Genomic DNA, 26,509 nt, shown 5'->3' with positions numbered 1-26,509 from the left:
TGAATGATTCTCTGGGGCAAAAAAATTTGTAGCTGTGTTCGCTACCTACGTCGGAATAAGCCAATCATCCTCACGTTTCAAAGTGCACTTGGGAGTGAGTTTAATGCAATTAGCTGGTTATCTGTGGTGAAGTGGAGGTGTCTGCTGTCCTCCTGTTACCTAATGGTCCGACAGGAGGGAGGGATGGCTCTGTCAGGCCACAGAGGAAGAAGCAGAGGAATCGACAGGCAGATGCCCCCTCAGAGGAAAACACCCTGCTCTTTTGTTACACTACCTCTGCTCTGTCTGAGGTTTATTATCCGTCTGTGCATCGACACTAGCACCAAGTGAAACCCCCGTTTTTAGAAATCGTGCATTTCGTTTGGCAAGTGATTTAAATAGGTTCTCCTTTTTGTGCTTTCCCTTGACGGACTTCAAGTAAATGAATTCCGGGGGCGAGAGAAAAAGGTAGTGACCTCTGGCATTAAGGCACAAGCAAGTGTATTTAATGTTTGGGGCCGCCCCTGCCTTTGTTTTGAAGCCAGTCGTTCAATGAAAGGCAGCAGTAGGGGTCACTTCAGGCATCTGCTGCTCTCCTGCACCGATCATCTGTCCATCTGTGTGTGCTGCTGCCCTTCTGTCCACTGATAACACACTCACAGACACAAAAATACATACAGCAACACACACTCTCTGTATAACGTTGCATGCAAATTCACTCATTGCATGCTTTATATTCTGGACAAGTGTTTTTACTCTGTGTCTGCTTCAGCGTTGAGAAGCACCACCTTGCCCTGGCCCGTACTCTTGGCTGCAGAAAGGTGTCAAGCTTTATTGTGGAGGGAATCACAATATCTGCAATGCATAACGGTGGGAACTCAAAGAAACCAGAGAAGGTGGGAACCCCTCAAGAGGCAAAACAAAATCTGTGAGCCGAGAAAGGCTCATTGACAAATGGATAATAAGTTCTTGCTGGATTTTATCAGTATAGGCTCGCAGTTTAAAAGTCAGACCTTGGCAGTGACCAGCCTCCCCCCTTTTCTTTCCCCCTCTCTACGTTTAAATTGCATCCATTCAACAGCTCAAAGCACGAGACCTAATTCCTCAAGATACATTTTCTAATGCTCTGTAACAAATTTCTGCTTTCTCAGAAGTCTCTGCTGTCTGAAAGATCAGTGTAATTTATGCCTTTCCTGTCACTGATGAGGACACTGCCGATAACAGAGAGGTTAAGTATGAAGAACATTTATGTCTTCATGCAAGTAAGAAGTTTTGGGGGTTTTTTATCTTGGAGACGCTCCCGGGCTTTCCACTCACAGAATCACGTTGTAGATCTTCATTTTTTCAGCCTTTTCGAATCTCTGAAGAGGAGCCTCCACACACAGATGTGGGGTGTCAAGACTATTTGTGTTATACATTCTCCACATTTCTGATGAAAAGGACCCGTCTCTTTGCCATTTTCAGTTTGCTTAGACTAATATATTAGGACCAAGTTTCAAATAAACACAACTCGTTTTTTTTCTCTCTCCTGGTCTCTCTGCCTCGGTGTGGACTGGAGGGACAATAAGGTGGTTGTGATGAAGAAGTTTATTGGAACATTTAACTTAAGAATGAGGGATTGGAGCTGGTAAACAAAGCATTCCTTTCCCTTTCATCACCGTTTAACTGTTCCCTTAACAGTCAGTCTCACCTCTAGGCCTGTGCCCACCAGACCGGGGGAACTTGTCAAATAAATATAAATCAAAAAGTACAGCTTTATCTCACGAGGTACCGTTCGTTCGCTCTTCTAATCCGTAATCAGCTGCAAAGCCCTCATCTCTGGCACTGAATAAAGACTTAGGCTGGTGTCACAGTATCTCCAAAGGTGCACTTGTGAGCAGGCTATAGCGCGGCTTGTATAGTAGCACCCCAGCGATGGTGTTCCAGACGTATAGCCTGGAGGGCCATTTGGTTATACTCAAGGGAATGGTTGTTGTGTCAGTCATTTGCAGCGACTGCTAAAGAGTGCACTTAGCATCCTCTGTTTCCCCCTAGCAAACATGTGGGGAGTGACATGATACTGTACAAGAGCCTGGACAACATATAACATTTCAAAGCAATTTCCTAATAGTTTCCAGGCCAAGGTCGATCACCTATATGGAAGCAATCCCTTCTTTCAAACTTCTTCTTTTTTTCATCCACAGATTGGGAAACATTAAAGTGTTAAGTAAACTTGACCCAGAAGGGGCTAATTCATTGGGAAATAGCTGGGGTCCGTACATTACGTGCCATATCAGTGACAGTCAGTCGGTGGGTTTACTCCTGCTGGGATGGTCACCATATGTTTATAAAGATTTTAGTGGTGCAGTCCTGAGCAGGCCAGTCACCTTATAGTGACATGCGTTGTCTATATGATCAGAGACTGTTTACATAGAGGGAGAACTAACAGATAAGCTTGAATACCTGAAGCCAAAGGTGTATGTGCTTCATTTGCACTGTATATTGTACATACAAATCAAATTGAAGTTTAGAAAGTCTCTTTAAATACAGTTGGCTGTTATTGCCAAAATATAGTCTCCTATTTTTCCTTTATTTTCTTCATTCTACATCATTTTACACCAACAGGCCATGTGTTATCTGTGGGTGTAATTTCTCTACATCTAATTCAAGGTAAAGAGGAAAACATTTTGTTAATGACCACTTGTTTCCTTTAATAAAAAAAAAAAAAATGAGATCATTATTTCAGTCAGAAAGAAACGCCATACAAATGTTCCATTAGATTTTTATGTTTTTCAGAGAAATCACATGACACTTGAAAAAATAATCATCAGAAGTTCCAGGCTGGTGCGCTTTGTTTTGAATTTTATTTGTACAGTAATGGTGTGGAATATTATATAGGTAAATAAATGATCTTATATATCATTGTAAAAGCTCTTTACACTCTAACTGAATGCACCTCAAAACTCAGATCCTATATGTAATTATGAGGTAGACATTAATTATGGTATTTTCCACCCTCTGCAAAAAAAACGAATACACCTTAAATTACTCTTATCAATGTAAGAAATATATGATTATCATGAAACTCTGTACATCACAAATAATAAAATAATATAGAATAGAAATTATACCGATTTGAGTGCATTTTGTATATTTACAAAGAAATGGCGTTTTCTCACTTCTTCATTCGTTACACTTTGTAAAGTTTTCCACTGTACAAATATTTACAGCTCAAAAAATAATAATGAACAGCAGTGCATTGAAAGCTAATGTGCATTTAAATATCGTCTCGTTTGCGAGTCTCTGTTTTTTCCATATCTTCGTAATCGGAGAGGACAAACTTTCTTGCTGACCGCGTGTCCTTGGCGCAGTCAGTTGTGGAAGTGCATTGCGTAAAGATGCAGACTATTGAGCAAAAAGTTCGCCTCAGTAATTTTGAGTTCTTTCTTTTATTCGTTCTTTTTTCCTTGCTTCCTTCCTTCCTTTTTTTTTTACAACTGGGCCCCACTCAGGCACAAGTCCGGTTTTGTGTCCTTCTCTGTGCTCAAAAAGGCGCACGACGCATCTCCAAGCGCCTCCACACGGGTCTCCAGTATAAGGTAAAAAAAAAGAAATCTCTTGAAGGCATCACCATCTCTCATCAGACCAGTGTGTGTGTATGTGAGTGTGCGTGTTGTAGATTAGACATTCATTGATATCTTTATTATTTAACTTATTTTTATTCTCTCATTCATTTATTTGGAGAACAGGCACTAGTTGCTCGGGTCTGCAATGGCTGACTCCAGCTGGACACTGGCAATTACAGCCTGCTGGATGCACATACCCAAAAGAATCCGGCCTGGCAGGCGGGATCACACGGCAGAGCTGCAACAAAGCGCTTACAGGCAAAGCCCACTGTCCTCTGGCCTCGGCACGAACAGGTGCAGCACGGGCTTCCATCCCGCCTTCAGTCACATCACACACCATGTTCCCAGACCCTGTGCCACATGGACACGTCTCGCTCTTGGGAAACAAAAGCCTGTTTGATGCGTGATAACTAGGTTTGGGTGGATGGGAGTACACTGTATGTACGTAACACTTTTTTAAGGCAGAGAGTGTGAATTAATGTGGCTGTTACTGCGTCTGAATAAATAGCAGATATTCGCCTCTTGTGCGCATCCCTTTTGAATAAAATACAAAGGCGCGTCATGCGTCAAAGCATTCCAGACCTGCAGTGAGGACTTTACATCTTCAACCTGGGACCCCTCGAGACGTATCTTTCCTCTGTCTTTTTTTAATGTTCGAACAAAATAATGGCCACTACCTGCACCCGCACTGCTCCACCACCATGTCCTCGTACTGTTTGTACACCACGTTGTTGCCTGAGTCTATGTACAGGATGCTGATGGGGCTGAGTTTGGTGGGGACGCAGCAGCTGGGCGGGGTACTGTTGGGGTCCATGGAGTTCATGAGCGTCTGTATGATGGCGTGGTTGGTGGGCTCTAGGTGCGACCGGAGCGGGAAGTCGCACACCCCCTCGCAGTGGTACGCCTCGTAATCCAGGGGCGCGATGATCCAGTCGTCCCAGCCCAGCTCCTTGAAATTCACGTGCAGCCCCTTTTTGCTGCAGCGGGATCTCGACTTCTTCCCGTGCCTCTTCCCGTGCCGGTTGCTCAGCGCGGTCCTGCGCCGACGCCGAGGCCCATCTCCTCTTACGCCCCTCGGCGGCGCCCCCTCCTTCCCTGCGGCCCTCACCGCCGCCGCCTCATCCTTCTCGCCCACCGACCTCCGCGACTTGATCTTCTCCTTCATCTCGTTGAACAGGTTCTCCCTCTTCTTGGAGCGGGTGTAGGCCACCAGAATGGCCTTCTCCTGCTGGGACCGGCTGCTCCTGTCCAGCCCCAGCTGCCTCAGGTCCACCTCTGTGTCGGATTTGCTGAGAGTTACCCTGAGCTGGAGGCAAAGCTGGTTTGCTTGCTGGTAGTGATGGTGATGATGGTGGTGGGGATGATGATGAGGGTGGTGATAATGATGCTGGTGCGCTTTAAACGTTTCCCACACGTCCAAAACCTCCCAGCCGGCTTTGGTGGAGTCGACCGGGTCCAGGGACCGGGAGTCCAGCAGCTTGTCCGAGCGGCAGGGGTAGACCTGGACATCGTAGAGGCCCGTCGTCTGCAGGGAGGCCTGCAAATCCCCGGGCGCCCTCCTGAATATCCTTAATTCCGCCCCGACCAGCTCCTCTTGGTCTGAAAGGGTTGAGACATCAAACAGATACTTTTGTCTTCTCAGAGGAGAGTGCAAAAGATCGTCTGCAGGGATAAAAGAAAGAAATAATTGCAGTCAGATTCACTTAGGGTGTACAGTGTTCAGAGGGATGGAGGGAGGAGGAGGAGGAGGGGGGGTACACACATTCTCCCACAGAGGCCTTCCACCCACTCCCATCCCCCCAGCCGCCGCCCCCCGTTCTCTCTCTCTCTCTCTCTCTCTCTCTCTCTCTCTCTCTCTCTCTCTCTCTCTCTCTCTCTCTCTCTCTCTCTCTCTCTCTCTCTCTCTCTTGTTTTTCAAATGTCCACCCGGAACCTGCCTGAAACAAACCGCAGCTGACATGTCCCTCGGTTTGGATGAGAATGAAAAAAAAAAAAAACAGTAAACTAGCAGTTACCACCAGGTTTACTGCTGGTGAGAAATGTTGGTCATCCCACCTTATGAACCCATGATGACCCCTTTCCTTCTCCCTGGTCCACTTTGATTGGTTTCCACTCGATAAAAATTGTTTTTTTATACCGACAACAGGAATGATGAGGGTTCCTTTTACAAAAACCTTCTTTGAGGCTTCATCCATCAAATTCCCTGCAATATATATATATATATATATTTTATCATAAATATAACTTGAATTCCTGTCATGACGCAAAGCAAACCAACTTGTATGACAATTATATAATCTCACACATGTGGATCTTTTACCCATCTGTCACATGGTCAGAGGTTTCCTTTTTGACACTGCAGCAACAGTAATCTAATAAATCCATGGCGATATTTTAATTCCACGCCACTTTTAATCAAATCCAGTGTGTTTTAATGAAAAGAGCCCTGCTTTCATTTTACTTGCTGACAGATTGATTCTTAATTTCCACCACTTTGGCAGAGTGGAAGTCAACTTTTTCCTCCTCTGCGGCCTCACTAAGTCTTAAATCTCAGCAGCAGAGATGTGGTTACTTTTCTTTTTCTTTTTTTGAGAGACAGAGTAGTGAGGCACAGAGAGATTTAAAAAAAGAAAAGACACAAAGCAGAGGTATACTGTACACTCAACTGAACAATGCACAATTAATGCATTATTCCCTGCCGGAGAGCCAGTAGGCCTGCAAAGATTTCATTAAGGCGAACCAATGAGGCTTGGAATATAACGCTGAGAGACAATGCACGATTAGCGTCAATCACACATGTTTTAACACAGAGTAGAATGCTCTATGTTCAACTTTATCACGAATATCAGGCTGCAATTCACAGTATTGTAATGTTTGGATGCAAATGAGCTTTGTTCTTTTACTGCGTAAAAAGGCCTTAAAATAGAAAAAAAAATCGTGAACAAAACAAAATAATTCTGTGTATAAGGGTGATATTTTTCTTTTGTTTTTGTGGTTTTCCTTTTTTTGAAGATATTCCCAAAAACTATCGTCAGTAGTATGAGTGCAGGCATATTTAACAAGAAAAGTACATTTCATTCATGAAAATTCAAGAGAAAAGGATATTTACATTAGAAACAAGTAATGTATTTCCCTATAAATGTGACAAATTCTACTTATTGTTAAAAGAATTGAATTTTTAAAATTGAATTGAATTGCTGATTGTCAAGGAGGATTTTTGATGTTTCTTTAAAAATAAAAGCACATTGTCAAGGTAGATTGTCTCTATTTCCGGCTGAAAATGTCTTACCTTTTATTTGTCAATAAAAAGTGACATGTTTGTATGTAAACTTCGCTGTTATAAGACTTTTAAAAACTTGTTAAAATCTCTTGAGGTTATATTTTGCGTCTCGTCAGTTTCCCTCCGTGAACCCTGCCCAGTCAAACAGTAAAAACAGAATGAAACTTGTGCTCGTTGTAGAAACTTTCCGCGTATGGTCCACATTAGGTTTCTTTTTTTAAGACCTCAAACAAATCGAATACATGTTCACCAAATAATTAACAGTTCTCAATTCCCATCTTCCTCATTAAAACACTTCCCCTCTTATATTTCACCCCATCCTGCCAACGACAACATTCCCCTCAAGTGCGCCTGCACGGAGCGAGCTCACTGTGGATTATTACCGCGAGACACGATCCGTGTTGACAGTTAAAAATGTACAAAGTTCTTCTTAATTTCAATATTATGTAAAAGGCCTTTTTCCATTACACTGCCATGCTCCACAGCGGATAATTGGTGGAGAACACAATTAACCTTTTTTTTGTTGTCTGGTTAATAAAGAAGCATCCTGTGCACTTTGGTTTGACCTTGTTGGTTGTGTTTGAAGAAACGCAAAACATGTTTTTGTCATCCATGCTTCTGTTTAGAGGAGGGGGAGAGAGACACACACACAGAGAGAAAGAGAGGGAGAGAGCTTCAACATCTGCGCTTTAATGAGTTAACCCAAGTGCCAAAAGTAATTTCGGGATTCGGGTTATTCTTTTTTTCTGATCTCGCCTTTTTTGACCTCCAGGAAACACCCCGCTTTGTTTTATAAGCAAATTTAATTCACCTACAGTGTGAAAGCACAATGAAGCCGTAGATCACAGATGAGAGCATCTAGCCGTGCGTAAAAAGACGCAAAACCTGTGGCTTTACGCGCCAAACGTAGCCACCCCTGTGTGTATTTCTTTCCTGACGGACGCGACTTAAATTATAGGAAAACTCCCAGCTGAGATTCATTCAGCAGGTCAATGCAGTGCAACCCTAAAGGGATGCTGAGAGGAATCCCGAGAGAGAGCGAAGGCGCTTGAGCTGATGAGACAACGGGAATAAAAAGTATTGTCCGTAATTAAAGTGGCGGTCGCAAAGGGAGGTTTCGCATAAACAATAATAATAAGAACAATAAATTATAATAAGAACAAAAATAATAATAAGAAGAAGAACAATAATAATAATAATAATTGGTATGATGAACCACTTCACAGCAGAGGAGGTGTTCGCGGATTTTGTTTCATCACTCCGTCTTTTGCTGGTGATGTGCCCATCGTGGCCCGGTCGGGCCATTATGGTAGAATAGACAGTGTTTGATATGTTATGACATGAACACTCAATTAGATCACCGAGTTCAAATACTCCAATCAGCCGTTCGATGCCAAGCAGCTCTCAGAGGGTCCAGCTCGGGGTCAGAGCCAGTGACACATCACATCAAAATCACAGGAGAGAGTGAGGCGTATTTCAAATCGGATCTGTTCACACTGCAAGAAATGGCCGCACGGATGAGGCAGTTTTTTTTAAAGTCTTTCTTTTTATGCTGGAAACGAGTAAATGTGTGAGGGAATGTCACGTGGGTTGTTTTCAGCACAGCTCAGATTATAATTTTTCTTAAATTACACTTTATCGAATTTGCATCTTTAGGGAAAGGGCTGATGTGCGCCGGAGGTTTGCGGCTGCATCTCTAGAATCGTTGGCCTATAACAGCAGGTTCCAGCCAACCAGCCGCACTCTGGACTAAACCACTTTTTGCCATGGTCACTTTTTGCAGCGCGCAGTCATGCGTCCGAGCGCCTCGAAGTGTTTGAGACAGGAGGGGACTCAAACAAAGATAGCTTTTATTTCTCCTGCAAAGATTAACTCGGCTTGTGTCCCCCTGTGTGTGCCGAACGTGTTTGTGTTTATTAGATTGTGTTTGTCCTCGCAGGCCGGTCAAACCGCCTGGTTACACACGTTAACTGACCCAAACACCTGCTTCTCACACCGAGCGGCTCTGCCCCATGGCCCCCACAGCTCCCTTTGTCAGCACAGGCTGGATACACTGGGAACCACAACTCAAAAGATTTAACGGAGTGTCGGACCTGGCATTCAACTCCGTTTCATAGTTTTAAAATGCACTGGCTTATTTCAGTGTTTGAATTTAGCGACAAATACAAGAACCGAGAAGGAAACAAGCAGCAAGTGCTTTAATAACCAGGGGAAAAAAACGTTCCTCCCCATTCACGTGGAGTTTGGGTGAACATCATGCTGCAGCCTGTGCAGATTTACAGCCTTCATTAAGCGAGCCTCAAATAGTGTTTTACTGTCGTGTTACCCGGGGGTTCATTTAAGCGTAATATAACTTATTCCGAGAAAAATATTATATGATCCGGCGACGGTGCGGCAAACAGCCCGGTGAAACCTGAACCGTTGCACACAGCTTACTCTGCAGCATCCAAAATTCAGCGATCACAACTTACGATATATGATTTATTGATGTGTTGTGCTCGTAAAAGTGTGTTTGCATATTTATTTTTTCTGATTTAAAGCGTGCGTAAAAGTATCCGCTGCGATCCTAAAGCACTTTTGCCGTTTTACGCGTCACTGTTGTCTGCGAGCATTTCTAACAATATCTAAGAGGATAATACTTGGTCAGTCAGATGAGGGGAAAATAAATGTGCTACAGAATTATGCAAGACTGAGCTGATGGAGGTGAAGCAGCGGACAGAAACCAACCTGTTCCTCTGTCCACAAAACTTGTTATGGTGTTGGCGGATTTCGAGGAGCGGAAAAAGCTTGCGTTTAGTCCGAGCTTCTCTGCAGCCGAGTATGTCCTGTATATGGAGAGCATGTATTCATGCGGCACAATAGAGTCCTTTGGGTCTTCTTTGTGGAGCTCCACGATAGGATGCGACGACGCGAAGATGTCTTTTAAGAATTTGGATGACCTCTGTCCGTCCTGATGAAGGATCCTCGCTCCCCTGTTCCTCCTCGGCGCAGAGGGAGAGATGATAGCAGCCGATTGGAAACACGGTATATTCCCAAGGAAAGCAAGGAGCAGGCCCAGATATAGCGTTACCACTCGTGATGCGTCCATGGCTGGAAGAGTGAGCGGGAGATGTTGGGGGAAACTCTTCTTTCTCGTCCCCCTTCTTGGTGAGGTTGGATACGGGGGAAGCCGCCGGGAGCCGGAGATGATGTTGCGCCTTCAGCGTCGGAGAGCTGCTACTTTTGCGCTCTCTGGTCGCACCAGAAGAAGTGCGTTTTGCGCTCTGAACTCCGCACAACAGCGGAGACTGTTGGGCCGAGAGAGAAACACGCCCACATGGTCGCTCAGTGCGCGGCTCCCCCAAACAATCCCATGTCACAGACCTGCAAACAAGACGCGCACTCGATCCAGCGAACCGCCACTGCAGGATGAAGATATGAGAGGACATGTGGAATTTGCAGAGATGTTGCTGTTGATGTTTTCTTTCAGCAGCCAGTTTCTGACATGTCCACATTATCCACAGAAGTTGACTTTATGGATGTCACTACATTTATTATGATATTAATTCCTGAATTAAGTTACAATGAAACTGCTCTATGGTCAATTTAGCTCACTCTAACTTTACCATGTTGATGTTGGTGCCTTTCTACACAGGTCCCTAGGTGTCTATGTGTGTGGGGGGGTGGGGGGGGGGTGGGGGGGGACTACATAAGAGTTGTTATGCTCCTTATCAGAGTATCTGACAGCCTGAATTCTTCCAAGGACGATTTGGATCAGATTAGATTAGATTTTACGCACAGACACACCGCACTACACAAGGTGACCATAAAGTTGTAATTTTTTGAAGCAACATGATGGATTTGGAAGCTTTATTTCACACTCTGTAAGGTGAAGGTTTCAGTGGATGACACTTAAATTCAGTTTTGGCAAAGAGACTATTAGGAGAGGGTAACGTGGTTCAGTAAACTGGGGTCAGAGGTCTGGCCTTGAAATTCAACCTTAGAGGTGTGAACACAGCAAAGGTTCAACATAGTCAGGATGTGGTCTTGGTCAAAAGTGTCAGACCCACTTCTAAATAGCACTACTGACCTCAAGTGGCCGCCGCTATTTATTACAACGTGATGTCTTGCCATATATATATATAAAAAACGAAGACACATGCTGCGTTCAAGTCATCAGGGAAAATCTGATTTCATGGCTGTGTTTAAAAGCTCCCACTGAGCAGTATGAGCCAGTGCTTCAACCCTTGTCCAACGTCATAACAGATTTTTGAAATGGCCCATAAGTCCAAAGGAGGGATGTAAGCAGTTATAAATGTAGACACTTAAAGCTTGGGTTGTAAATTCTAAACGGAGGCAATAAATGGTATTGTACTCAACGGCACAATAAATTACAGTGCAATATAGTTTGGTGCTGGTCCGACCCAACAGGTTGAGGCAGATGGTCTACTCTAGTTAATTCGTTTTTTCTCTCCACAGTCACCAACATTTGTCTTCGACTTTACCATGTAAAGTGAGTTGAGATAATGCGTATTGTGATTTAGCATTATACAAATAAAATACAATTGAATAGTACAATATAATACAAAGGGGTATACTGTGTCAATACGTCGTTGCTCCAGCAGAGGGCGTCAGTGACAAGAGAAAAAACTGCTGCTCATGGGTCACATGCTGTTTGAGTCAGTTCCACCCGGTGTCTGCTGCTGCCTCACAGCCCCGTTTGACGCACTTGGAAATGAGGAGCATGTTCGAGGCGAGGAGAGAGCAAACATTACGCACCGAGATTTCGTAGAGGCGCATGACGCTGCGGTTTAAATGTGATTGTCAGTCTATCTTCTGCTTTTGAATCTGATCGATCAGGCGATCTCTTCAGTTAAAAACTGTGTTGGTAGGTTGCTTTCATAAAGAATCTGTAAATGCTACAGTGAGAAACTGAAATTTAAAGGGATTATGAATCTAAACAAATATCTACATACACCTGAATATGGCCAAGAGCAGCGACCTGGACGTCCCCTGATTTCAGCACCATGGAGAGCCATCTCTGCAGTGACCAGAGCCATTTGACAGACATGGCTTGTTAACTGCATGCACACGCTCATAGTGTCAGACCCACATGTCATAGTGTTTACTGTAGGTGCCATGAATCTGTTATGGAAGCGTGACGCAGCATGGATTTGGATAGATGGACTAAAATGAAACAAATTTAGTCTGGGGATGAGCACCCAATTCGTATGTGTTATACGTGTGTCTATGAATAATAAAGCATGTGTCATGTGTTGAAAGTCGATATGGCCATGCAGCACATCATACCTTGACATTCACATACATGAAGAACATTTTCCGGATTTTCACAGTTGGTGTTTCCGAACGTGTCCAGGCGATATAGGCTGCCCGTCATGTCTGCAGCTTATATCCTGATGGAGATAGCTGGGGTGGGGGGGTGGGATCCGTGGTTAAGTAATGCCTCACGCGTTATGTAACCGACTTGGGCTGGTCGTCATAGTGTGTGTGTGCTTTCGGCGGTCTCGCCTTTTGCCATGTCATGTGTGCGTGTGTCCTCAGCCAGCACGCAGCTCACACACACATACACCCACAATGTGTGCGTGTGTCCTCAGCCAGCACGCAGCTCACACACACATACACCCACCCACACAAACACACACAAACACACACACACACCCCTCCTCCATCCTCCACCAGCAGCAGAGGCTGAGCAGAGCGGAGACTGGCACAGGCGGAGGAGCATCAGCAGCGGAGCGACCCTTTGTGCTTCACCCATAAACGCGCATCCTTCTGAGAGGACTCACCATCTTGTCATCCAGGTAAACATTTTATTTATTTCATAAAGACAATATTAACAATAATACTTCAAGCTTTGGGGTTAAATAATTAAAAATAACTATACTCACAGGAGGAGAGCAGGTGTCTGACGAAGAGCTGTTTACAAGTTGAGGAACGACTCTTTTTAAACGCACGTCATCAATGATTTGGATGGTGCTGGGTGAAATCTGGCCACATCTGGCTCCAAGTGGATGTTTACATCGCTGCTGGTTAAACCCTGTATCTACTATGTCTTTATTCTAGAGGCATCTCTTTGTTTCAGAAAAGAACAAAAACTATCACGTTGCCAGTATTACTGCGGGGGAGTCAGAGGAAATAAAATCCCTCTGCTGGATACAAACCCAGAAAATAAGCTGTTTGATACTCAATGGAAATGGTTTTGAAGTGAGATGGTAAACAAAGGGAGGGATGTAAACATGTGGACATCTTAGGTCCCAGAACAGCAGATGAATTTAATGACTAAAATTAGTTGACAACAATTGATGAGACATTCAGGCATTTATGTATTTAATCTTCTAATTTAATTTAATCATAATCATCAAGTTAATTTTTATTTAAGTGGTTCATACCCCATCTAGAGCAGAAACAACAAGAAAGACTTATGCCTAATCACCCTAGAATGATTCCTGGAAGTGAAAGAGATTATCCATGCAGTAATGACATCATGCAGTGATGATGCACTTTGTTTGAGGGCCAGTGAGCTCAGAGCAAGTGCTGTGATTGGCGTGCTGCTCAGAAAAGAAGGACATTGTTCTATTTTCGGAGGGTTATTATTATCTGCATGGGTTTCATAGGCCTGCCTCCTCATATGAAATTAGAACAAAAAGGCTGAGAGCATCCTGGAGTTAAATATGAAAACAGATTAAAGAGCCGCACATTAGTCCATGTGCATGATCAACGTTAGAGAGCACTGTGGGATGGATTAAGGGAATCCATGCTGTTTCAAAAGTTGACCATCTGGATAAGAGGAATAGTTCAACTGGAGGCCTGATGACTTGTTGACCAGTCATGTGCACATTCTCTCAGTCTCCCACTGACAGCGCTTTTTCCCCACTGCTTTTGTTTTCTGAATCTATGCTCCCACTAGGCTCATGTATGTTTGAATGGCTTTTCACAGGGACTGTGGATCACAGGCAGTTTATAATGCCCAGGAGACCCGGAAAATCTGTGATTGCAGCTTAGATAATGGTTAGCCGGTTGCTCAGTAGGGAGCCAATCAACATTGTCTAGAGTAAAGTGGATAAGCACATTCATGATGCTGCTTTAAAGGGTCTACAGCTCAGGACAATTAAACTAATAGCCCGCACTATGGTTGCTTGCCTCCACCAACCAGTTCAGGTCTTTATTACATAAAAAAATGTATTCCAGATCCATATAAGTTTCATGTGACAAGCTCCTTAGAGACCATTGGTCCAGCACTAGAGCAAATAACAGGAGATGATTCCGAAATGCATTTGAGGCATTTGTCTGTAGGATGCTACATTTCTATACAGATTGTACAACTCGTCACGTTCCAGGTTTTACAATCCTCCACGGCTACTTGTGGCTAAATTAATTTATTAATTTCACTTCCTGCTTTGTCATTATTATTGTATGTTATTTATTTAACTATTTCTCTCCCATTCATCCCCATTAGCTTCTACATCTTTTTTTCCGCACAATATTAATGTATATCAATCATCATGGATTTATCATACCTTTTTTTTTATGATTAACACTTCGGTTCAACAGTTATTTGATAAATCCATAATAACAGCCCGGGCAACGGTAGAAAAATAAAGAGTAACTTTAGCATAATAATGCATAAAATTACATTAAATGAAACAGAGAAAATAAATTGATGAATAAATATAGGATTCATTTTGGCTTTATGGCATTATACCCTTGCTGCTACCATTAGATTGTACTATTTGAAAGAAAATGATTTTCCAAGAAGAAAATGATTATAAAGTGCCAAATATACCACAGCCCTAAAAGAAACGACTGAAATGTAAGTCAGTAGTGCTTGGATAAGTACACAGATGTTCCTGTAGGCCACACGTGCCTGCACAGGGACAGAACGCTCAGTCGCTCCGAGAAAAAGACTCACACATCACATCACATCACCTCGGCACACTCTCTCTCGCATATTCTCTCAGTAATGGACAGAATCTCAGCAGCAAGCTATACTCCAGAGTTTCACATAATTGGTTCCACCTTGCTGGAGTTATCCGTACAGCGCCTCCTCCCAATGGTTGCTAAGACTGTTGCTACGGTACAGCTTTTGATGCCTATATAATCTGATTTAGCCAAAGCCAGTGCACCAGGCAGCTCTGCATTGCTACAGTAAAGTGATGCTGTTGGAATGCATCAGCTCTAAATAAAAACCGAAACAGTAAGAAAGGTGGTGCAGACCACCTGGAGCTCAGATCTAATTTGGACTCTGAAAACAGGAGGTGGAGCTTGATTCCTCTCTGTTCTATTTTTACAAACCTCTGTGGTCCTGTGCTCCTCTGTTGTTTGAATGAAGAGGATTTTTGCAAAAGTTGGAACTGCTAAAACAGGGATGTGGCTTACTTTAGGTCATGAATTGGGGATTTAATTAAAATAATTTTAAAATTGACGATCTGGAGGGGAATCTAGGTCATCAAGTTTGAGACTGACGTGTTTAAAAAAAATCTGGATGAAGCTACAGGGAAGACCGACGACAGCAGTGCACAGGCCTTACGGTCAATTACATCATTCCTGAGGTAAAAAAAATAGAAACACACATTATGCTCTTATGCAACTGAACCTCTTGGCGATGACGCTTGGAGGCAATCAGCAGGAGAAGGGAAGTGAAGTGATTGTATCAAGTTTATTCAAGCATGAGAGGGAATCTGCATTATTTAGCATTAAGGCATCAATAAGAAATGTCTCTTTCTTGTTTAGATGTGGGAATGAAAATGTAAGTTTGAAAAGTTGATTTAGGATTGCTCCCTTTCTCACTGACAGAAGCACTCTGTAGCTTTTGGGAGGCAAAGTTTTGACTGGAGGTTTACATTAACAGAGGGAAGTTAAGACACCACTCTTCTATTACTGTGCTTCATATCTGATTGTCTCAATCAGGAATGACTTTAATGAAAATCCAAAGTATGAAAACAATATTTCTGATCTGTCCTCTTCAGAGCTGTGTCTCAGCAGACTTTGGGTCATTTAAAAAATATCTTTTCATACTGAAGATTTAATTTTGTCAACTGTTTTTAGTCACGGTAGCAGCATGTCTACTGTGGTAATTTCAGTCTGGAGGTCAGTACGTCACTTTAGTCCAGACTGAAGGATTTCAATAGCAGGGACGGACACAGGGGGCCACTGATCCTCTAACCCTTTTTATATATATATACATATATTCAATGATGTGTTGCTTTGTTCAAAACTATAGACAGTGTAACGGTAAGCAAGGAATGACTTGAATGTGCACATTACTGAATCAGAATGCGGATCATATCATTGCCCCCTCTGTGTAAATTGTGGCTTCTTTATGGTCCCTGATTTAGAAAAATCCTAGATCAACTACTGCTCCTCTAGCCCCACCATGAGGTCAGCATTTGTATCTCAAATAACTATTTTATGGATTGTTATTAAATTCAGTAAAGACAGTCAGGATACGTAAAGTATGCAATGATATATCTCAGTATTTTTTTGATGAATTGCCATGACATATTAGACCAATTACCCCTGAAGACGTACACTGATGACTTTGGGGATTAAAGTAGTGATTTTTAATTGGCCTATTTAACAAATTATAACTTCAAATAAATGTAAATGGTTGTTTATTTTCAGCTGTGACACATATATTTAGTTTCATAAGGTCTTAAAGACAGTGTGTGCTGCTTTTGGGCTTGTGCCATCTGCATCAGGCAGGGTGTGTGTGTGTTTGTGTTTGTGTGGCAGTGGCTGGGATTAAGTGGTTTAACACTGTTCAGACAGAGGACACTTGATTCTAATAGGGTTCAAGGACAGCGTCTAAATGCTGCCACATACTCAGTTCACAGAAAAATAACTGCTGATTTTTCTCTTTTTTAACTTCATCAGAGGAAAACGCTTTGTGAAGCACAATGGGACCGTTCCAAGAATATGAGGTGAGTCTTACTATTGCTACTGTGTGTTGAATCTAAAAAGTAATTTCACATGATTAAGAAAAAGATGGAAATAAAACTAAGTGGGGGTGTGCTTCCTGAAAACAATAGTATGTCCCTGCCTGTAGCTCTGACAGATGTTACTCTGAACAGGAAAAGAAGTCGCCCGAGAAGGGAAGCCCTCGCAGTCGCATCCCACGCTTGGTCCTCCACCCTTCTCCCCCAAAGGACAAAGGATCACCTCAGTCCGATTCACTGTTTTCAGAGGAGGACGGCAAGGAGTGTGACATCAGCACCGACCACTCCAAGAGAACCATCAGCAACAACAGCTTTTGCTCTGGTAAGACAGTCAAGTCCAGTTCAAGGACAGCTAAGTTCATACCTGATCAGAAAAAACAGGAGTAATTTATTTATAGGTTCCCTTAGGTGAAGGATTGTATTGCAGTGCTCTAGGTTAAAACATCAAACTCTATTCACTAGCAAGGACCACACCACAACAATAAGGGATTTAAAGGTTTGAATGGGAAATGTAACATTGCTTGTTGTAGGAGCTATTTCATTAGGGATGATATATTAATATTTGTTGTTTTTGCATTTACATTTTTTTAAACTAGGCGGCACTAGGGTCTAGACCAGGTAGGATTCAGCAGGTGTGTTAATAAGGAAGGGCACAAGTATATCTCTTCTTTTAAAAGGGAAAATGAATTTACCCAACGGTGAATTCAGTGTGGACAATGGACTTCTTTAATTGCATGAGTACAACCCAACTATACTGGTGCCTCGGTGGCTTTTCGATAGCTTTATTTTGACAGGAACATACTTTGTTCAAATAGCCACTACATATGTCGGGGAAAAGTGAATAGACATCGAGTAAAGGGGTTGAGATGCAGATACGTATAGAATATGCACCAAACTGAATACTAATTTGGATGAGGGTAAGGATGAGGGAGAAGGATAAAGGGAGGAGGGACGAAGTAAGGGAAGGAGACTGACAGGATGGTGAAAGGATGAAAAAGGGATCTTGGTAAGGGTGAGCAGGAGTATAGGGATGAGGTACAATGGTGAATGGATGAAGGGAAGGGAAAAGGTTGGTTGAAGAATCTGATAAAAATAGAGCTGGATTGGTTGACTGGGTAAATTTCGTCTTAACAGGTGAATTGTTGAGGTGTGGCCCTGCTCTTGAGCCAAAGTTAACATCATATGTGATGAAAACAGATCCTTTGATTAATTTTTTAAAGCAAAGCATGCAGGAATAAGCTCTACCAGAAATATGTGTATATGTTTATGTATGTTAACCGAAAAGTTACAAATAGAGCAAATATTACAACTGAAAGTTTGTACCAGTGTGTGCACTGTGTGTGTGCATGTGCATGTGTGTGTGAGTACACAGCTCAAATCACACTAAAGGCACCACTTGATAACCACTTTCTGAAAGTGGCGAGCCTTTGTGAAAGCGGTGGTGCTATCTGTCAGATGCATCCCGGGCTGAACCTTGAGCTCTGACTGACTTCCTGCCTGCTTGTGTCCACTGCCTGCCCTGCACTGCCTGTTCGTACGCTATTACTGTCTGTATACCTGTCTACAATAGATGACACCGGCTGCCCCACTAGTCAGTCTGTGTCCCCCTCCAAAACCCCGTCAGGCTCCGAGCAGAGTGCCCACAGCTCGCCCACACTACCCGAGCGCAAGGCCAAAGTGAAACGTGTGAGGGTGATGGCCGAGGGGAGCGGTGACCCACGAAGCGCATACAGGCACAAGAGGGAGATGAGGTCAGCCATGAAAGCCAGAGGTAAGCAGGAACACAGAGATAAAGATAAATGAGAAGAAAATGGTGAAACACATAATAAGAGATAAAGACAATGAACAGCATTTGAAATCTTCACTTAGTTAATATTGATCCTGGGAATAATCTGCATTTGTGTATTTTGTGTTTAGTTCATGTGCTGTTATTTCATGTGCACACTTATATACAACATACTACATTTATATACACTCCTGCATGCCAGTGTTTCCTTTAAGACCAAAGTTCAATTACAGTGTACATATCCGCAGCAGTCCGATTCCCAGGCACGTTGACTTGAGCAAGCAGAGACTCTGAAGGAGAATAAATAACTGTACTGTATCTGTGCTCTGTTAACATTCATCAGAAACAGTTCATTCTGCTCCTTAACGCCAAAATTTAATTTCCTCCCTCTTCTAATCTGTCTCATTCTGGGTGGCTTGAGAGAAAACTGCTTGATCCGGAGTCAAAATTAGGCCGAAAGCTGATTGGTGGAGGAAAAGGTTTGGGCTCAGGCAATTAGGCTGATTAGCAGGAGGTCCCCACACTGACTGTTTGTGCACAGGCAGCTCAGTTGATTCACCAAGTGGTGGAAGATAGCTTAGTTCTCTACAGGTTTTTTTTCTCACAATTGTCACTGTACACATTACTATGGTTTTGTTTGATGGGAAGAGATGCTGCTCAGGTATGCCTTTGGATTCAACCTTCAATGATGTCAAACAAATATTGTTATATATTAATATATTAGCTTTTCTTCTGTTTTGTTGAGTTATCAGGTTCAAGGCTTGAGTACTGTGCAGAGGTCCTTTGTGTAAAAAGTGCTTGTGTTGCAGCATGTGAGCAGATTGTGTTGACATATAACTACTAGATGTGATTGGCTAATTGAAGTGGTTTATTCCTACCTCAGTCCGTCACACAGGGGTGTATATCAAGTGAGAGTATCTGTCTGAGAATCTAGAAAAAGGGTTTATATGTGTTCATGTCACAGTTAATGTAGAGGTGTGGAGCTTAATTTAAATGAGAAAATAACTGTTCACAAATGACAATGTGAATGAGGGAAACTGGTCCAAAAAATGCATTTGTTGGACCAGTTAGTCAAGCTGTGTCACTCTTAAATTTGGTGTACCATTTGTGCATAAGAATCATAAAGTAAAAAAGTCCAACGTTTTTTAGGCCTGGCCGCCACTGAAGTAATTGAAAGCTGCTTTTAGACATGCATTGATCTCCTCTGGACGGATCATGTCCGAAAATGTCAAACCACACCAAGTGCAGGCTTTAGCATAAAACCCCTGAGAGTATTGAATTGGGGAAGACTCCTTATGTGTCTAATTTCACCTATTCATTCAAAGAGGATGTATGTTAAATCCTCTTCACTTCAGACTATGAACACGTTGATGCGTTTCTCTGCAGGTAGTGAGGCAGACTTCAGCTCCTCCAGCAGCACAGGCAGCCTGAAGACCAGGGAAGGCCTCATTTCAAACTCCGTTGGAAAGAAAACTCTTTCACGAAGGTATGAAATTCAAAATTATAATCATCCTGATGGTTTACGTTATTTTATTTAAATAAATACCTAAAAGTGGTTTAATTTATAATTTACAAAAAATATAATCAAATGACATATTGTTAACCTAAACTAAGAGGATTCATTAGATCCATTTACACAAAAAGGATTTCTCACTCCTCCTACTCTGCTTCTACTTCAGTTGATCAGCACAAGTTGCTGAGATGAATTTATCAAGAATATTCTATATAAGAATATTATTTTACAAATGTGACCAAACTAACATTCACATTCACAAAATCTGGGTTGTTTTTTGTGAGGGGGGGGACTGCTGTCAACTGGAGTTTATAATGTCTTCTATAATGAAATGGACCAATCTAGTGGCAGCAGTCTTGGTAAACCAGCCAATCAAAGGGGCCCCACCTGTCTCAGCACTCACACACAGAGGTATGTGAGATATGACAGTTTACAAGGACATGGGTTCACAAATTAACTTAGGGTCAGAACATGCATATAGCCTATTTCATTTTTTGGTATATTTGGAATTAACACTTGAATTATTTTTTGTGGATGTTTTTGTTTTGAATTTAATTCAATCAAGTCGTTGTGGCCACATCAGACCGCTCCCAGTCTTCAAACCAGCCGGAAGCTTGACCAATCGTGATGCAGAGCTGTACGCTCCCTACAGGACTCCGCCCAGGCCTGCCTCCTCAACCAACAGCAGCAGCAGCAACTCCAGCCCCACCGCCAGGTACCAAACATTGTTTTCAGTCACTGCAACCTCCTGGAAGTGTCTAAACCCTCCACGTTTCTCCACTTGGATTCTTTACAAACCCAACAGTCTCTGCCTGAGGGAGAAGGTAGTCGATTTTGGAGACTGGGAGATTTTGGATAGTGGCTCAGTGAAATGTGCAGCATAATGCAAATTGAGTGAGTGGGTGGCTGGATTAGGCTCAGATTTTTTTTTATCATTTCCCCTCTTGCATCTGGCTGGGATTATATCAGTCATGTTTTGGCTGTGGCCAGGATTAATGGGGGCTTGAATAATTTTTTTTTCTGAATATGGTACCCAGAGAGCGACCATACTGGCTGCAGCCAACTCGTAACTGGATTAGAGTGAATGCACCTCGGTTTGGAGGAGAGAAGATGGTCATAAATATTTCAGACTAACAAAGCCTGGAGCTTGTAAGTGTGGACCACCATGAATTTCGTACATGGTGCTCCAGGCTCCGAGTTACCAGGAGAGTTTATTTTATAGGTTTTATTTCTGTTGGCTTGCTTAGCCCTGTATATGGGTTCACCTACAAATCCTCTGTCCGCAATATGAATAAGAAAGCCTTTTGAGTTGCAGAAACTGCCCCCTTCATCCCATCATGCATCCAGAACCCCCACTCCTGTCACTTTAAGACATTCTGTTGTCAGCCTTCCTCTCCCTTGCTTGGTTAAGCGTCATGTGACAATCTTTCAGTTTCACATGCTACCTTCTCCTGGGCTGTTTCTATTTCTGGCAGGGATGCATTGCACTCTCTCATCAAAGCCTCGAGTATCCCAGGTTGCTAGGATGCAGTGCGACAGGAAGAGAGGGGGCGCTTACATGCTGCTTTGCATATTGTCCAAATCCACCCAGTCGTCCTCTACAGATAAAAAAAAAAGAAGATAAATCCTTACTCACTCGGAGCATAAAACCCTGATCATAGAACATGCAAAGAACATTTGAATGCTAATGTAATTAGCCAGCAGATTAACGATTTGTTTTCGGTAAGGTGATTTCCGTCCTTGCTAACTTTGCTCTGATAAAGCAGCATTTCAGAGTTTTTTGCCCTCTAGTCTGCTTGCTAGTAATCCTGTGTCAGACAGTAATTCCAGGCTTCAGAGAGCATCTGCCCAAACAGCACTCTCGGCCAGACTAATTACCCTCTGCTGGGAGCAATTTCTACTCTGAAATGTCAATTTGGTTTGTTTTCTGCTGTTGGCTTCAAAATGTCTACTTGGGCATCTGATGGATATGGTCTTTCTAGAGGCCATGAACGAGACCTTTTGACTAACAGTATAATTGTATATGTGCCAAACAGAAGAGCCAACCTGGGCCACTACCACTCCTGTGGAGACAACCACGGCATCAGACCCCCGAATCCTGAGCAGTACCTCACCCCTCTGCAGCAGAAGGAAGTGGCCATCAGACACCTGAAGACCAACCTGTTGGATTCTGAGAACAGAGTCCATGACAGGTCAGTTAAGATTCAGCAGCATGGTAGCTCCCATGATCATATCTGTAGGGTTTAATGGTTTAAAGGCAGGATGATAGCAGTCATATCAACACTTAATATAACATTAAAAACAAACAACAGCCTGATGGTTCTAAAGGGAATTTGATCAAATAGTAGGGTTTAGTAGGGCTAGAAAAGAGAGAATAATCTGAGTAAATTTATACCAAGTGCAATGTTTAAAAATAAAGCCACAGGCCAGTTGGTTTAGGATTAAGAATGAAAAGTTTAATCTTAACTGGGACGGAGTCAACCCACAGCTGGAAATCTTTACGTCCTTATCTACAGAAGAGATGGGGAGAAAAAAAACACAGACTTGATTTATGATACTCGGATGTTGCTAGCCAAGCTAGCAGGTTTCCAATATTTCAAGGCTTTGTGCCAAGATAAGCTAGCCTGATGCTAGCTGTAGCTTCATATTGCATAGAAATGAGAATAATATTGCCCTTCTTATATCTCAAAAAAATACTTTCCAAAATGTTAAATATCTACATTAACTCTGTACATGTTCTTCGCTTTATTAGAGAGACAGAGGTTGAGGAGCTTAAGGGCCAGCTTGACAGAATGAGGGAAGACTGGATTGAAGAGGAGTGTCACCGGGTTGAGGCTCAGCTGTCCCTCAAAGAGGCTCGCAAAGAAATCAAACAGCTACGTCAAGTGGTGGAGACCATGAAGAGCAGCCTTATGGAGAAGGACAAGGGAATACAGAAGTACTTCATTGATATCAATATCCAAAACAGGAAGCTGGAGTCTTTGCTGCAAAGCATGGAGCTGGCCCAGAGTGGTACCAGCCTTCAAGATGAGACCACCTTGGATTTTATCTGTGACAGCCCTGAGAGTGATGGGAAGAAGATGGAAGAGGAGGTTGGGTTAGGGGAACTCGGGCACCAAGGTGATGAGGCAATGGCAGACAGCGGGCTGCTGTTTAATGATGAGATGGCGAACAGAGCAGACATTTTGGAGCAGGTTTTCATGTCCACAGCGGTGTTCAGTCAGGACTCTATTGAAAATCTGAGAGCTGAGGCAGAGGCTGGGCCTGAGGTGTCTACATTGATAGAAGAGGAGCAGTTGTTTGAGGAATCTACCGCACCAGCTCCACCAAATGCAGTTTCAACCACAATCGACATCTCTTCAATCAGACCCTCCCAGCAGACCACAGAAGACAAAATAATCCAGACCGACACAACGCCCATGTCTCCAGACCTGCAGTCTCTCCTGCTCCAGCTGCTGAAGTTCCACGGGTCCACAGCAGGCAACGCCGCTCTATCAGCCTCAAGCAGCATTCAGGGCCTCACAAACCTTCCTAATCCCACTCCAAACACTGATCTCCCTGACTTCTCTCTTCACTCACCCGGCGTGCCCAACCCTGTTGACCCGGAGAGTCCTGACACCTCCACCGATTCCGGCATGTGCTGCTCAGAGCCTGTACAGAGCCGACGGTTCATGGAGGAGCTGGACTTCGCAGTCGATGACAAGGAACCTTGCCTGTCACCGGGACTGGACGTGGTTGGCAAACGTTACTGGAGCAACAGCTTCCTGGTGGATCTGGTGGCAGTCGCAGCTCCTGTGTTGCCCACGGTGGCCTGGCTGTACTCCAGACATGGTGTAGATGGAAGTTCTCCGGTATACAACATCGCTGCTCTTATCAGGGGCTGTTGTATCATGGGACTGCACTCTCTTCGTCACGTCACTCACAGGCCCAGTGCATAGTGGCTTCCAACCTGCATGCACGCGCCTAACCTTGAAGTAAAAGCACTTAAGCATCTTTTTCAAGAATTTGTTTTTCGATTATTTCTTTTTTACACCGGATATCAGTTATTTTGGTTTAAACACTGTTACTTTGCACTCTAAAGTTACCAACTGGTGACATTTAAGGGATTATTTATGAAGGGGGTTATATATTTATTTATTTATTATCATATACATATATAAGCTGATCATCTGGGTAGATGGTTTTGTGTTATCATTGTCCTGGTGTGTCCCTAGTTTTCCTTGTGTATGTAAAAAAAAAAATTGTTTTAAGGGATGGGAATTTTGAAAGGTGAAAGACTGAATGTTAGTTTGTGTTTGACAGGTTCTGAAATTGCAACAGTTTTGAGGTATTGTTGAAAAAGAGATCTTAAACCTTTAGCCAAAGCTTTAATGTAAGTTCACTGTTGATGTTTTGTGAAAAATTATTTTTACGTATTTTCTTTCCACCCTGGGAGTAGAGCTTTATTCAGTACAGCCTGTGTATAGTCCATAGAAACAAGTTGATGCTTCAAAGCAACTGACACTTGTTATGTGCCTGAGCTATGTGCAATATTGGTGGTTTATATCAAATGTCCTTGTATCTTTATTATTAAAGCATGATAATTCTAGCCACACGTTTGGACTCCTTATTTGTTTTAACCTTTCGGTTATATCTAGGGTTGAGAAGGTTGTCATAGTTTCACTTATGTAAGCAGCCTGTGTAAAATTATTGCAGGAGACACTTTAACAAGATGTAAACATTAATTAATTAATGAAATGGGGGGGCATCTAGCCTGACCCCTAACACAGCTAAGAACTGTCCTCATGATTGCTCATCTTACGTAAAAGCTTTCTCGGCCGGTAGTTTCAGATGTCCCTTGGGTTGTGAAGCTGACAATGTAAAATGCATTAGCTCCATTTCACTGGGATCTCTCAGAAGCTGTAAAGCACTGCCTGTGCCCTTACACCAGTAGCAGCTGTATGAGTCTGCCTGTTGTAGTCATTGCATAACATCAACGGTCATTAAATGAAAATGAAAGAACAAGCTGTTTTAATTCTAAATGAAGTAGCACTCGGCCTCCTTGCTTTCATTACTTTTTCCACTCTGCCATATGGTGATGTATCTTAAGTTGCATAACCACCATCTCTTGACTTTATAAAACCGACCAATGAGTCATCAGATGCTGTAATCCACACACAATTTAGTGGATTCTAGATTAATATGAGTGGGCAGCAGTGGCATTAAGTCTGTTAACACACCAGTCTCGTAAAGTAAGTATGTACTGTGTCCTTTCAGGGCAGCTATTTGGCCTCTTTTCCTGTTCCCTCTCCAAAACACTGAGGACATGCTTTCTGCTTTTTGAAACTGGGTCGGCCTCTCAGAGGATTAAGCAGGCATCTGTGTCCCCAGGCAGACTGAGAGTGACATCATTGTGTTGAGGGTCAGAGAGAGATGACAGCGTCCCTCAATCCAGGTTTAAAGACATCAGAGATTATGGTGAGGCGAGACATTTAGTCGATGCCAACAGTGACCCCAACTAAATGCTAACATAAGCATGCTAACATGATCACAATAACAAAGCTAAGCTAGCCCAAGCCGGGCAACATCCATGAAACAAAGTTTTGTATATCATCCACCACCTTAGTTAGCATGGTGGTACAGTGCCTTGCATAAGTATTCACCCCCTTTGGACTTTTCTACATTTTGTCATGGTATAACCACAGATTAAAATTTATTTCATCGTGAGTCTATGTAATGGACCAACACAAAATAGTGCATCATTTGGAAGTGGGGGGAAATATTACATGGATTTCACAGTTATTTACAAATAAAAATCTGAAAAGTGTTGAGTGCATATGTATTCACCCCCTTTACTGTGAAACCCCTAACAAAGATCTGGTGCGACCAATTGCATTCACAAGTCACATTTGCAAGTCACATAATTAGTAAATAGGGTCCACCTGCAATTTAATCTCAGTATAAATACACCTGTTCTGTGACGGACTCAAAGTTTGTTGGAGATCATTACTGAACAAACAGCATCATGAAGACCAAGGAGCTCACCAAACAGGTCAGGGATAAAGTTGTGGAGAAATATGAAGCAGGGTTAGGTTATTAAAAAGTATCCAGAGCTTTGAACATCTCTCTGAGCACCATAAAATCCATCATAAGAAAATGGAAAGAATATGGCACAACCGCAAACCTACCAAGAGGAGGCCGTCCACCCAAACTGAAGAGTCGGACAAGGAGAAAATTAATCAGAGAAGCAACCAGGAGGCCCATGGTTACTCTGGAGGAGTTGCAGAGATCCACAGCTGAGGTGGGAGAATCTGTCCACAGGACAACTATTAGTCGTCTACTCCACAAATCTGGCCTTTATGGAAGAGTGGCAAGAAGAAAGCCATTGTTGAAAGGGATCCATAAAAAATCCCGTTTGGAGTTTGCCAGAAG

The 26,509-nt window shown here is 42.9% G+C and overlaps 2 protein-coding genes across 7 annotated transcripts; one reads left to right on the top strand and one right to left on the bottom strand.

Moving 5' to 3' along the window:
- Window positions 1-2,728: 2,728 nt before the first annotated feature.
- gdf6a (growth differentiation factor 6a) lies at window positions 2,729-10,095 on the bottom strand. Its single transcript, XM_062398428.1, has 2 exons — window positions 9,592-10,095; window positions 2,729-5,246 (listed from the first exon to the last, which is right to left on the bottom strand). The coding sequence occupies exons 1-2, from the start codon at window positions 9,950-9,952 to the stop codon at window positions 4,258-4,260; spliced, it is 1,350 nt and encodes a 449-aa protein (XP_062254412.1). The 5' UTR covers window positions 9,953-10,095; the 3' UTR covers window positions 2,729-4,257.
- A 2,456-nt stretch (window positions 10,096-12,551) lies between these two features.
- sybu (syntabulin (syntaxin-interacting)) lies at window positions 12,552-24,686 on the top strand. Of its 6 annotated transcripts, none has more exons than XM_062400233.1 (8): window positions 12,552-12,665; window positions 16,738-16,784; window positions 16,935-17,121; window positions 18,424-18,570; window positions 19,972-20,071; window positions 20,682-20,813; window positions 22,135-22,290; window positions 22,851-24,686. In XM_062400233.1, exons 2-8 carry the CDS (start codon window positions 16,761-16,763, stop codon window positions 24,034-24,036), a joined length of 1,932 nt encoding a protein of 643 aa, XP_062256217.1. In that variant the 5' UTR covers window positions 12,552-12,665; window positions 16,738-16,760; the 3' UTR covers window positions 24,037-24,686. The 6 variants fall into 6 exon arrangements, with proteins under 6 accessions (XP_062256217.1, XP_062256216.1, XP_062256215.1 ...); XM_062400232.1 differs by having other exon boundaries at window positions 20,664-20,813; XM_062400231.1 differs by having other exon boundaries at window positions 18,370-18,570.
- Window positions 24,687-26,509: the final 1,823 nt, after the last annotated feature.

The sequence above is a fragment of the Platichthys flesus genome, chromosome 11 (assembly GCF_949316205.1).
Source record: "Platichthys flesus chromosome 11, fPlaFle2.1, whole genome shotgun sequence".
Classification (NCBI taxonomy): domain Eukaryota; kingdom Metazoa; phylum Chordata; class Actinopteri; order Pleuronectiformes; family Pleuronectidae; genus Platichthys; species Platichthys flesus.
Note: the sequence above shows the minus strand (reverse complement) of the source record. Positions and strands in the feature narration are given on the sequence as shown.

Coding starts and splice junctions, on each gene's coding strand:
- sybu (XM_062400230.1), top strand. CDS start 16,761: ATGGGACCGTTCCAAGAATATGAG. Junction 17,122..18,369: donor CAACAACAGCTTTTGCTCTG/GTAAGACAGTCA, acceptor TGTCTACAATAG/ATGACACCGGCTGCCCCACT. Junction 20,072..20,663: donor AAGAAAACTCTTTCACGAAG/GTATGAAATTCA, acceptor AATTCAATCAAG/TCGTTGTGGCCACATCAGAC.
- gdf6a (XM_062398428.1), bottom strand. CDS start 9,952: ATGGACGCATCACGAGTGGTAACGCTATATCTGGGCCTGCTCCTTGCT. Junction 5,247..9,591: donor TTTTGTGGACAGAGGAACAG/GTTGGTTTCTGT, acceptor TTATCCCTGCAG/ACGATCTTTTGCACTCTCCT.